Source organism: Mustela nivalis (assembly GCF_964662115.1).
Source record: "Mustela nivalis genome assembly, chromosome: 1".
NCBI lineage: Eukaryota > Metazoa > Chordata > Mammalia > Carnivora > Mustelidae > Mustela > Mustela nivalis.
In genome coordinates this window covers 138949497-138963560 of record NC_139020.1, presented here as the reverse complement: position 1 = coordinate 138963560, position 14064 = coordinate 138949497, and the positions used below count along the sequence as shown (strand labels likewise).

General features: G+C 38.7%; 1 protein-coding gene across 1 annotated transcript in view; it reads right to left on the bottom strand.

Moving 5' to 3' along the window:
- The window catches only part of RARB (retinoic acid receptor beta), a 450938-nt gene that overhangs the window by 379032 nt on the left and 57842 nt on the right, over nucleotides 1-14064 (bottom strand). The window contains exon 2 of the mRNA XM_082686911.1: nucleotides 48-503. Coding sequence (XP_082543037.1) covers nucleotides 48-225 — 178 coding nt within the window. The 5' untranslated portion in view covers nucleotides 226-503. The remainder of the gene's footprint in view (nucleotides 1-47; nucleotides 504-14064) is intronic.

The following is a 14064-nucleotide window of genomic DNA, read 5'->3' as shown; positions in this document are numbered from 1 at the left end:
TTAAGCCAACCAACCGAGAGAAAAGAGCAAATTGCTGTGGTACTTACTTGCAGGTGATGGGGTACTGCATCCACTTGGAGGAGGGTGGCCATGCAGGCCATGGAGGGGAGGCAGGGAAAGTCCTCCGATGACTGGTGGGAAGAGTAATGGGTAGGGCGCGGCTGGGTAGTGAGTCATGTGTCCATTCACTGACGGGACAGGACATGCGTGGCTACTGGTGGTCATGTTTCGGGCCTCACACGACGGAAGGTGCTCTGGGGCAGAAGCACATCACTTCAGGTCTTCAGCCAAAGTGAGGGAGGTAAACTCAGGGCCAGTGTTGAGTCTGAGGTGTCTTCTGGGCCAAAGGGAAAACAGTTCAACATATGACCTTGCTTTTTCTCAGCATGGTTTCTCCGCCTCTCATTTTGCTGTGTTGATTACAGGAAGGATGCGTTTTTTGCTCAGCTGCTCAGTTTAAGGCTGGGAAATGCTATCACTTTAAAGGTCCAGAGCTGCTAATTCTGTCAGGAAAAAAAAAATGTGTATATATGTATATGGATATATAAATTTCATAAGTCAAAAATATTTTCTTGTTTATCAAGTTAGATGAAAAAGCTCAGGTATTAATCTAGGACTCCTAACTCCCTACTGTTCCCTTATATTCACTACTTTTATTTTCTAAAATTCTTATATTCTAGTATAGCATAAAACTAATACACAATTTCAAAGTAGCCCTGACCATCCAATATTAAATAATCATGTCCCCCCTACTCCGGAGTAATCTTTCTTGATATTCCTTACTCAGCTTAAGCTTTCTCCATGGCAAAGAAATTTTTGTGAGAGTGTTTTTTCCTGTCTCCCTCAATTAGAATATGCTCACTAGAAGGGCAGAATTTTTCTGTTCTGCAAACCACTGTGTTTTTAGCTCTTATAAGGTACCAGGTAGGCCACGATAAATATTTGCTGAATGGATAAGTGTTTTTTCTTGCTTCTTTTAGAGAAAGTGATTGTTTTACGATGTTATAACCTAGGTGTTTCCAAGATGTTACATATTTTATCTGAACAAATTTGGGATTTCAACCCAGCCCTTTGGAATGAGATACCCAACAAGATAAATATAATTGTAGGCAAAAACTGTATCCTAATGAAAGGATCCCCCAGTAAAACAAAGTAAGAGACACAGCCAAAGATCAGTGAAATACCTGATATCTGTTTCTTATTGTCAACAGTATATATCTTTCTTGTAAGAACACCATCTTTGATCCATATAACAGCTTTGTCTATCTGTTCGATCATCTACCTGTCGAATCCTAACTTACCAGTCTATGCCAGGTACTAATGTAGGCACTACAGATACACAGTATGAAATGATGCTATTGTGGTTCCTGTCATCACAGAGTGTCTAGTTTTAACAGCTCCTGGTTATGGTCACGTTGTTAGAGAGGGTTAAATTGCTCTGCCCCTACAAAGGACATGCAAGGAAGGCTCAGCACCTAGGACTCCTTGAGACTGGGAATGGAAGAAGCCTGAAATGAATTCTAGGGTGGGCTGGCTTCCCAGGCTCATTTTGGCCTCGATGACCAATACTCAGTGAAAGTCCCCAACTCTGGAAGCCCTGAATGTAAACCCATGTGACTCAAAACAAGAATCATATGGCCAGGCCAGCTCAGCGTCATTGTCAAGAGCATGATTCTTTTCTTTTGTTTTTTTTTTTAATGGATTCCATTTCTTTTTTTTTTTTTTAAATTGTTTTTTTAAATAAACATATAATGTATTTTTATCCCCAGGGTTACAGGTCTGTGAATCGCTAGGTTTACACATTTCACAGCACTCATCATAGCACATACCCTCCCCAATGTCCATATCCCCACCACCCTCTCCTGTCCCCCACCCCCCCGCAACCCTCAGTCTGTTTTTTGAGATTGAGTCTCTTGTGGTTTGTCTCCCTCCCAATCCCACCTTCTTTCATTTTTTCTTTTCCTACCCCCCAACTCCCCACATTGCATCTCCACTTCTTCATATCAAGGAAATCATATGATAGTTGTCTTTCTCCAATTGACTTATTTCACTAAGCATAATACCCTCTAGTTCCATCCACGTTGTCGCAAATGGCAAGATTTCATTTCTTTTGATGGTTGCATAGTATTCTATTGTGTATATATACCACATCTTCTTGATCCATTCATCTGTTGATGGACATCTAGGTTCTTTCCATAATTGGGCTATTGTGGACATTGCTGCTATAAACATTCGGGTGCACGTGCCCCTTCGGAGCACCACGTTTGTATCTTTAGCATATATACCCAATAGTGCAATTGCTGGGTCATAGGGTAGCTCTATTTTCAGTTTTTTGAGAAACCTCCACACGGTTTTCCAGAGTGGTTGCACCAGCTTGCATTCCCACCAACAGTGTAGGAGGGTTCCCCTCCAAGAGCATGATTCTAGAGCCACACCACCTAGGTTCAAATCATGGTCCCACCCCACGGACAGTTATCATACTTCTCAATATAGCAGTTTTTATTGTGAAATGAGCATAATAATAGAATTTACTTCAGAAGGTGGTTGTGAGCCGTAAGTGAGGAAATGAGGCAACACGAAGAGAAGCCAAGTGCCCGGTGCGGAGTCAACACCAAGTTAAAGTCAGCTATTCACATGTGCGTTGTCTCATCAAATGATATGCTTCTGAGAACGAGCTCGCTGGAATAAGACAAGAGGTTCTGGGGTCAGGGCAGGAGGAAATCACAGTACCATCATTTGAGGAAAATATCAGGACTAAAACTTTTGTTTTAGTCCTTGGAAGGAGCAAAGATGGGATCCGGGTACAGCTGAGAACAAAGACTCATGAAAGCTCACTGATTTCTCAATTCAAAGTCAGTCACTTTGATTCTGAACCCTAGAATTTTCTAATCTGTAATAGCTTCGTTTGTTTATTATGTGTCAGGCACTTCGTTTATGAGCTCTAAGCTCTAGCCCTTAGAGCCGTCCTGTAAGGCAGTTATTCTCCATATTTTCCAGGTGAGAAAACAGTCTCAGTGAGTTTAAATGACCGACCCACAATGTCACAGAGTCAGCCTGTGGCTAAGTCAGAATCTGAACCTAGACCTGGCTGGTTCTACAGTCTCTCTGCTTTCCCCTGTACCATGCTGTGCCTTTATGTCACCGAGTGCTTGAGGTGCCCTTGCTGTACCCTACAGGAAGAAGTCCACAAGCTGTTGTGATGTGAGCGGCTGTCCTCACCTTGATGACATTCTCCCCAGGGCCTTGAGTCCCTGGCCTATTAATATTACAAATGCACGTCATCCACAGTGAGACCATATGGTCCCAGGTTCCCCAGAACTCTGCTGTCCCTTACAAAGGAGACCATATTCCCTGTTAGCTTTCGTAACAAGCTTGCCCCCCAAAGTGATGCCCCTCCCCAAATATCAATGTCCTTTTTACACTTTCAAACCACAACTTGTTTCTCTGATGAAAATAAAGTAAATGGACTATGAGAGGTGAACGTTTTCCCTGCTTTCTCCTCTAAAAAATCACACACCATCCAATATATTTAACACTTTCATTTTGTAGTTTGTAGCAAATTAATTAGAAAATAAACAATACCATTTAGTATTTGGTGCATTTCCACTCAATTTGATTTTTAAATCACACACACAAAGCCCAGCATTGTTAAAAATGGTCTTTTCTATCTCCATTAGACAAACTACCTCATTAACTGGTGGAGCTGACAGTTCAGCAAACCCACCCCCGCAGGGCACAATTCTTAGAGTTTTAAAGCTGTTTGTTTGTTTTTACCAACCAGGGACTATTTCTACTCTCAATAATCCTTCATGTCTCTTTGCTTTCAAACACAGCAGAATTTCAGCATCCTGCCTGTCTGATTGAAAAGTCTGGTATCATGCCTAGGATCTTCAAGGGTAAAAAAAAAAAAAAAGAAAAGAAAAGAAGAAAAAGAAAAGAAAAACGAAAAAGAAAACTTAAACTGATAATAGGGCAAAAGGGAAATAAAAATCGGTGGGTTGGGAAAATCCTGTTATGTTGCTGGAAAATTGTTTGAACAGTCACTGGGTCTGTGTTCACATATGTGACTGATTAAGGCTATTTCTGGAATCAGAGAATTTCCTTTGTTTTAGGCTTCTCAAAAAAAAAAAAAAAAAAAGATGGTTAGTGGTATTAGCAGTGCTTTTTTTCCCCTTCCATGCCTGATTTGAGTTTAAGCTCATTCAGGGTTCCTTTCTTTGCAACCTGAAGTGAAGCAAAGGGGAGTGGAGTAGAAGAGGGGAAGGAAGTGGGGACCAAGTCAGGAGGTCTTAGATCTCCACCCAGGAGACTGCCTGGGTGTCAATTTCATCATCTGCAAAAGGGGTCAAGGGAAGAGGAACAGGTTTTAAATCAAGTTTCTCAGACAGTGCTGTCCAGAAAACAAGTATCTTATGAGATATGAAATGGAAATATGGAAAATATTTAAGAGGAAATAAAAAAGAAGGGGTTTTTACATAACTGTATGCATAGTCGGTATTGTTCTGCAATAATCTGCCTTTGTAGCTGAAGGACAGGAGGTAGTAGGAGAGGTCTACCAACTAACCACTTAGATGAACGGTGCCAGGCAGTGACAGGGATCCTGGGAACTGTTAACATCTCTGCCTGCATCTGTGAGATATTATTTTAATAAAACACAGTATATTTTCTCCAGTTTAATTTGTTCATGTTTTTGTTCCATTAAAAAGGCTTTTAAATTACATTTCAATTCATTGTCACATTTAATTTACCAGAGGTCATTTCTGTATTTATTTTAGCTTCAATTTGCATGCAAGGTTCCAAACTTATACTTCTAAATATTTAACATTTGTTTTATAAACATGATACTTACACAGGATTAGAATTTAAAAAGTTCCCTTTAAACCAGTGGTTCTCAAAGCACTGTCCCTAAACCAGCTGTCTCACCATCATCTGGAAACTGGTTAGAAACAGATTCTCTAGGCCTGAGAGAGAGTGAATCAGGGGTCTGAGGTAGCCCCAGCAACCCATGTTCTAAGAAGCGCTCTGGATGATTCTCAGGCAGCTAACATTTGAGAACCACTGCTCTAGATGTGAGGTTGGCAGATTTCTTCTGTAATGGGCAAGAAAGTAAGTAATTTAGATTGCAGGCCATGTAGTCTCTGTCACAAATACTCCACTCTGTTTTTGTACCAATTTCTTGTGAGACAAAAGCAACCACAGACAATCCATAAACTAGTGGTCATGGCGGTAATCCAATAAAATGCTATTTACAAAAATAGGCAGCCTGCTGAACCTGGCTCATGGACCATAGCTTGCTAACCTCTGCTTTAGATTAATAAAGAAAAACAACAGCCCACTTTCCCCATCCTTTAGCTCTCCTCCCTGTAAGCAACTACTTGAAACTTTTAGTTGGGCTTTTTCCTATTACTTTGTACTTCTAGTTATGTGCTTAACCTATTTTTTCATAATTATATAACTTTTTTTTTTTTACTATCTGTTGGTTTCTACTATAAATATGATTTAAGTCTCTTAAGTTATTGCTCACACATGCTAAATCCCCTTTTCTCTCTTATTTCCAACACAGTGTCATCACAATTAAAAAAATGAAAATCATTTACATTATATTTACCTAAATATGACTAGGTAAATATTGTTACAGCTGAGCCACAGGACATACTACATTTACAGTTCTTATAAAAAAATTTTGTTTTTCCTGGAGTTAATAATTGCTTTGTTTATATAATTGGATTATTTTCCATCTATGAATAATTCTTCCCCAACTCCCTGACAATTTTGCCAGACATGTCATATGATATAGGAGTTCCACAATTGGAGACATTCCTCCTGCCCCAAGGCTGAATGTCTGCTTTCTAGTCTCATGCACAGATGTCAAACCAAGATTCTCTATTATCACTTCTCTCTCTCTTTCTTTTTTAAAGCCCATTTCCTGGATCACATGCCTTTCTCTTTCTTGGTTTAATTATTCCTCTGGTGTTTTTTTTTCCCGTAAGATCTTTCCCAGAGATGGTGTGCAGGATATAAGTTTTTTGAGATTTTGCATGCTTTAAAATATTTTTATGCTATACCCCACACTTGCTTGATAGTTTGGGTAGGTATAAAATTATGTATTGAAGTTAACTTTTTAAATTAGAGTTTTAAGTATGTTACACCACTTTTTCAAACTTTCTACATTGCTTTGGAAATTTTTAAAACTATTCCGATTTTGGATCCTTTGTGTGTGACATTTTTTTCATTTTTGCAAGACTTTATAGTCTTTTCTTTATCCTCAATGGATCCTTTTTTCTCCTACATTGTGCTAAGCATTGGGTAGAGTTCTTCAATCTGGTAACCCATATCCTTCTGTTGGGGAAAACTTGATTTTATACTTCCTTGATAATATCTTCCTCTCTCTATATTCTTTGCTTCTGGAGATATTAGATACTGCACCTTCTGAATCGAGTCTCCATTTCTATTACATTTCTCTCATATTATAACTTTTCATCCATTTGTTCTACTCTTTGCAAGATAACCACATCTTAATTTCTTATTACCCTACTGAATTTCATATTTACGGTACTTTATTAACATCTAAGAGTTTTCTTGTTTTTTCATCTTTACACATTCTGGTTTTTGTCACAAACAGCTTATCTTTCTTTTAGGATATCAAGTAGCTTTTTTTTTTTTTTAATGTTTTACTCTACTTTCTATATTGACTTTCTCCCCCCCAGCCCCACTTTTCCATCTGTTGTTTTAATTTCTTTAATATTACATGCATTTATCAATTGTATTTTCTGTCTACTACTAGGCCTGTCCATTTATATCTGAAAGGAGAAACTTATTGCAAGCTCTGTTTTCATAAGCAAACCTTGTCAAATGAATGAGTTTCATGAAAAATTGATCTAAGTGGAACATTTCTGTGGGAGACTTTGCAAATGTTAGATTTATGGGCTTTTTATTTGGGGCTTGAAAAGTAGCAGAATAAGCTTCCCCAAAATATGACCATAGGGATTGGGGACATGTCACCCCAAAATATGATTTGGTATTTTGATTATTTGAGTTGTAAGCACTTAAAAAACAGTAAAAGTAGGGAGAGGCTTTTTCTTAACTCCCTTTATGCCTAAAGACCTATCCACCAAAAGGAACACAATTATAATATGATAATATAATATGATTTGGTATTTCGGTATTTTGATTATTTGAGTTGTAAGCACTTAAAAAACAGTAAAAGTAGAGAGAGGCATTTTCTTAACTCCCTTTATGCCCAAAGACCTATCCACCAAAAGGAACACAATTATATACCCCCTCCATGGGAGTTTTATCAACCAGCCAAGATGGACTCTTGTCACAGGAAAGAAAATTAGAAGTCATCTGCACACCCTGACAAACAGTGTCACAAGCTAACATACCTCTAGTCTATTCTAAGCACCCAATTAACTTTCTTAAAAATTAAGTTTAACTCTTGCCTTGGATACTGCCTACCCCACCTTCCCCTTTCCCTATCAAGATAGTATTTAATTCTGAATTTTAAGTCATCTCAGGGGGTTATTCATTTTTTTTTTTTTCCTGGGTCTCTCCCATACATACATGAGGTATACATGTCAATAAATTTGTGTTATTTTTCCTTACTTGATCTTTTATTACAGTGGTCTCAGCCAAGAACTCAGAAGGATAGAGGAAAAATCATTTTTCCTCCCCTATAGGCTCTTTGGTAAATTCACGGAGAAATTCTCTAAGAGTCTATCCAGAATGGGGAAAAAAGGAAATGCCTTTCTGAAAAGACTTGTTGTAGATGAATGGAACAGTGAGGCTCAGGCTGCCCATGCGCTCCCTATTAAATACGGAGCCTTTCACTTCTTCCACCTGTGTTCCGTCTCACACTGCCTCCCCACTCTACACTTATGCGTGGTGTCCAGAATTCTAACCTCTCTAGTTTAATTGCTTCGAAGAGTAGACTTATCTTTCCTACCAGGGTTGCGTTACAGTAATCGCCAGAATGTAACAAACGGAGAAATGAATTTAACTACTCCTTGTTCAGAAATCCAAAGAATCTTCTCAGTCGCCACTTCCATCTTTCTGGATATCTGGTGCTTCTACTTTCTGGGACCATCCAAAATCCTACATTGGCATCTCCTTGCTTCTCCTTTGCAACTCCGTCTTCAGGCACTTAATGTTCTACTTTCTGCACTTCGCTAATTTACTCATTACTGCCCATCTACTTTTTGTCTTCAAGAAAAGTTGTTGCCATTTCTTGCCTGCAATTAGCACCTCTCATGTTTTTCTTAGTTTTAATGGTTTATACATTTTACATCCCCTTGCTATCATTTTAATAAAGATTTGGGAAGGAACAGGAAAAAATGCATGTTATTAATCCATTCACTAGAAATTCACTGAATTTTCTTTTATCATACATGATATTTCATGATAATTTTTATTGAAATATAATTAAGATATAGTATCATATTAGTTTTAAGATACCATATATTGGTTTGACAATTCTATCCTCAGTGCTTACCATAGTAAGTATAGTTACCATCTGTCATCATACATTATTACAGTATTATTGACTATAATCCCCATGCTGTCCTTTTCATCCCTGTGACTTATTCATTTTATAACTTGAATTTTATTTTTATTTTATTTTATGATTTCATGCTTCTTAATCCCCTTTATCTGTTTCGCCCATCTCTCTAGCTACCATCCCTCTGGCATTCACCAGTTTGTTCTATGTATTTAAGAGTCTGTCTTTTGTTTGTTTGGTCTCAATCTGAAATTGAACAAAAAAGGTGATGTTTGGACTCCTGGGTGGCTCAGTCGGTTAAGCATCTGCCTTTAGCTCAGGTCATGATCCTAGGGTCCTGGGATAGAGTCCTGCATGGGGCTCCCTGCTCAGCAGGGAGTCTGCTACTCCCTCTACCCGCTCCATCTTCATGATTTCTCTCTCTCTTTCTCTTTCAAATAAATAAAATCTTTTTAAAAAGTGAGGTTTGCCTTGCCATCATGGACACGCCAAAGGGTATGTGTCAAAAGCCTCCTACTATTAAATAAAATAAAGATGGTATTTGGCCTGCCTTAGCATGCACCTGTATGCATACCAGATAATTTAAAATGTCATTTCATGTATTGATGTCTTATATGTGTTTTCTAGAAGACTCCAAGTTGTAGAGAGGACATTTGATGAGAGTCTGCCTTGAGACAAAGGAGCCAAACAGTTTAACCTGGTGAGAAGTATTAATTTTATATCATGCTGCCTTCAAGTGAAAACCAAGTGACAGAACAGAAAAGACTTCCGGAGGAAACACTGTATTCATTTCCTCTCATGGAAATTTTGTGATACCATGCTGATGTGGCTAACATAAAACAAGCAGAAGTGAATGAAAGATTGATTTTTAAATTTCTCGTGGTAGAGCACAGAAAACTCTTCTGTGTTTCTTCAGCTCCTTTAGAATTTGTTGTGGGAGATATTTTTGCTTCAACAGATACTATATGCATATCTCCTCTTCTTACAGTTTATTTTAGCTCAAACCTCCCTATTTATTTAAGGTATTGGTTCCAGGTAATGCCACTTAAAATTTTTCAAATGCATTCAGCCAAATACCTGTTTTCAGCAAAAAATGCCAAACTCAGCACAAATTCTGTCAGTTTCTTGTGCTGCTGCTCTCGATAGAAAAGAAACATGGCTATAAAGAAGTCAGTTTTGCACACCTGGTAGGTTTGCAGCCTTTCTTATACAGGCTGTTTTCATCATAAATATTTCTGATAAAATTATGGTCAACTTAAGCCAAGGGGATGACACAATGGGTAACTTGAAACGCCTTACCACTCTTTAATTCAGAAATTAAAGAGAAGAGAGTCATTAAGAGAGAATAATGCCATCAAAGAGTCCCTCACACCATCAAGTGAGCAGAGTGAAAGCTGAATCACTCTTCTCCTTTAGAAGGAGGTCAACCGGCATATTGAAGACATATTTTTAAAAACATACACAAAATGTCCCTGCATCCTTTTTGGGCCATTTTTATGTGATTCCATCTGCTAAAGAAATACAAAGCAAAAATATGACTCAGAAAATGATGAGGAAATACACATACATTGGAAAGCAGAAAACTCTAAGATTTTAATTTCATAAACTATAGGAGCAGCAATGCAGAGATGAATTTTTAGGGAGTCAACACTCAACCAACGTTGTCACATACGCTAGCATTGCCAAACTCACCTCCTGAAGAACCAGCTTTCTCTTAAGGTCTTTTCACACAGATTCCAAAACACAAAAGTATAGAGTATGTATTGGAACAAACATCTGTTACTATCACGGCTTGTTTCTAAGAGAAGTGACAGCAGACAACTCCTTATACAATGGTGTCCATGCTTTGCATCATGGAATTCTGCCATAGCAAGCCTGACGATTGCATTGGGATTTGGTTAAAGGGAAAATCAGCTATCTGTAGGCGGGTTAGTGGCCTATGAGGTAGCTTAGAAGATGTAGTCTGCCCAGTGGGAGTCTCTGCATTGAATGGTATCCTATTAGTCTTACTACTGATTGGCTTTGAATATCTAACACACAAAGACAGCCACAGGTAAAAGACTGGCATAGAAATGGAAAGATATACAGAAAAATAAGTTCATAGAAGCCATGAGACTGGAGAAACCAAGTGAGCAAGACATGGGAGACAGGAACACAGAACCAAAACACTGGTAGAAAAAGGGAGGAATCAGGTCATAATAGCCATGACTGTGCCTCTAGGTTACCTTTAGTGTTAGGAACAGCATTCTGATTTTTTTGAGGCTCAAGTTTCACCTATTCAACCGATCTGTATTTTTCCTTCTCTTCTATGAAACAAACTCCCAAATTGTATCGCAAGAACTTGGCTCCCAGAAGAACCTTACCATCCCAGTACTTAACTCTCTCTCTTTTGGAAGGATAAAGTGTCCAGTCTTCAGATGACTGGGATAATGACCACTGATTTAATGTCAATCTACTTGTTAGGGATTAAGACTGACATAATGTTGTCAAGTTGGATTTGTAAGTATCCACTCACAAATGACATGGTGCTGGAAAATCACTAAGGAAAGAGACACATTTGAAGTCTCTGGAATCTTGCAGTTTGTAATAATATGGGGATCATAAAAACATATAGAGTATACTTTGCTACCAACAGGCTCAGTATGTTTGCATATCTGTTGATATTTGAAAATAAATTCATCATTTTTTTAATAAAAGGAGAATTCATATAATAGAAGTTAAAGTCTTCAAAGTAGTGAATTTAAATAACCTGTGTTTAGTATTCAATAATATTTAAGTATTACAACATGGTTATAGATTTTGGGGGGTTTACCTACTCCAGAAAGTGAGGTTGAATTGAAAAAAATATCTCTAACAAATTTATACAGTTGCCTTTACCACGTCAAAACAACAAGAGCAAGAATTTTCCAGGCACATTTGGGTTATCTAGATAGATCACATAAATGAAATGCTCACACAGTTTTCACCTTAATAAATTGGGGCTGTCAGAGCTGCTGCAGAACATCTGGGCACTGTACCCATGTACACCGTACGTCCACTCAGGTTCTGACACAATGCTGGTTTCTTTACTCACATGGACCGGGTTAAAGACATTTTAGGTGCTTCTTGTGATGACAAGCAATGTCTCAAATTACTGTTGCTGCCCAATATCCTGTGGCCTGTGGGAGGTAAGCCCTCATTCTCATCAGGTTCTCAGCTGGGACAGGAGTTTTGGACTTGATCAAATTCCCCTACTCCCCAGTACCTTCTCCCTAAGGTGAAGATATTCTACCAATCTCCCTCTAGCTGCTTCTTCTCAAGAGCCAGATCTTATCCCTATGTCTCTAGGTTTTGTGTCTATGTCAATCTGGAATTATCACCACACAGCCCTGATCTGCCTCTGCCTGCAGTCTACACTTAATTCATACCAGGCCTTCTTGGAGAGGGATCAGCGTTCATTTTGGACATGGTGTGCCATACTGTTAGCATCTTTGAAAATAAGCTTTATGGCCAGACCTGTTATCACTGTCCGGGTTTTCTCCTTTCCCATTCTTTGCATTCTGTGTTACGCGTACCTGCTGTGGTCCAAGGCATCACAGCTATGTTCAATGGAATAGAGCTTTCAGTTGATTAAAAAAGTAAAAATGGATTGGAAATATGCCTGTCTTGGATCCCCTCAGCTTCCAGTGGGCAGTGAGGTCCCGACAGTGGGAAAAGTGGAATAAAGCTAGAGTCCATGTGTTTTTCACGCATTAGAGAATCCTTTACACAACCATGCGCCATGCAACTATGTAGCATCATGTGGAAAAAGTTTAAGAAACACTTTAGAATTATGATACTGCAAAGAGAAGGTCACACCAAATAAGCAAAGACTTTTTATTTTCCAGGTGTAGAAGAATGCCTAATTTCTTTAAATTAGGGTTGCCTAGGCTCTAAATCTTTCTACTACATGATAATGGGAGGATTCAGTCTGTTGTTAAGATTTTCTCTCCCTTCCAGAGTTATAAAAAGGACCTGGGATCTCATGCAACCAAAACAATCACAGTGGACTACAAGAAAAAAGACAGATAATGACACATGCTAGAATGTGTAGAATTTGAACCCTTCAGAATCGCTGGTGAGAATATTAAAATGGTGTGGATGCTTGGGAAAACAGTTTAACAGTTCCAGAAAGATGGATAAATGAATGGAGGGAAGGAAGGAAGGAATAAAGTTACACAGAGCTACCATATGACCTAGGAATTCCACCACTGAGTATATAAGGAAAGGGAAAACATACCCAAGCAAAAACTTATACATGAATATTCACAGCAGCATTATTTGTAATAGCCAAAAAGTAGAAAAAGCCCAAGTGACCACAAATTGATGAGTGGGTAAGCAATATGTGATTTATCTGTACAATGGAATATTATTTAGTTGTTAAGAGGAATTAAGTACTGACACATGCCACAACATACATGAGCCCTGAAGACATTATGCTAAGGGAAAGAGGCCACAGAAACCTTAAAAGGCCTTAGATCTGAAGGCTACATATGATAGGATTCTTTTTATATGAAATTTCCAGAATTTACAAATCCCTAGACAGAAATTTGGGAGAAGGAGGAGAGTGACTCTTAATGAGAATAAGGTTTCCTTTTCGGGTGATGAAAATACACTGAAAATAAGTAAGGATGACAGTGGTCTAATTTTGTGAATATACTAAGAACCACTGACTATACAACTTAAAAGGATGAATTTGTGTTATGTAAATTATACCTTGATAATTACAAGAGAGAAGGACCAACGGGGAACAGACTCAGTCCACACAGCTTCTACTGATATATTTCCAAAATCTGAGCCCAAATTAGCCTGTACATATGGCTTTATTGGCCTTGGTGTCCTGGGCGCAGGGTCCAGTTTTTCCAGGGCATCACACAGCCATTTTCCCTGGAAAAGCCCTCATCTGCAGGGACTCTGCTAGGGTCAGGCCTGGATCCTCACTATTCACAGGCCTCATGGACTCCTGCTCTCTACTCACCTTTAAGGAACATCTATTCACCTTCTCTCCCTCCTTACCTCTTCTGCATTTTCTTACATTCATAAATTTTTTTTTTTTTTTAATGTTCTTACCTACTTTTATTCTCCCTGGAAGGGATTTTGCCAACAAACCTGCATTTGTTCCTTAAAACACAGTCAACATTTCGAAAAAAATGAAAACTAGCCCTACAAAAAGGTATTCCTGAAAGTATGTTCTAAGAAAAGTGGAAAGGCAAAAGGATGCAAGGGCATGATGAAAGTTACATTTTTGAGCTAGGGCAGACCATGAAGAAAGTGTGGAGGAGCAGAAACGCTATTGACTTACAGTTCTGCATTAATGTGAATAGGGTACCATTTCAATCCATTCAGGATGCCCTAACAAAATAACACAGACTGGGTGGCTCATAAACCACAGACACTTACTTCTCACAGTTCTACAAACTGGAAGTCTAAGATCAAGGCACCAGGGTAGTCCTGCTCTGGTGAGAGCCCCCATGGTGGGCACATTCTCACCGTGTGCTCACATGTGGAAGGGGCAAGCTAGCCCTCTGGGTTCTCTTTCATAAGATCAC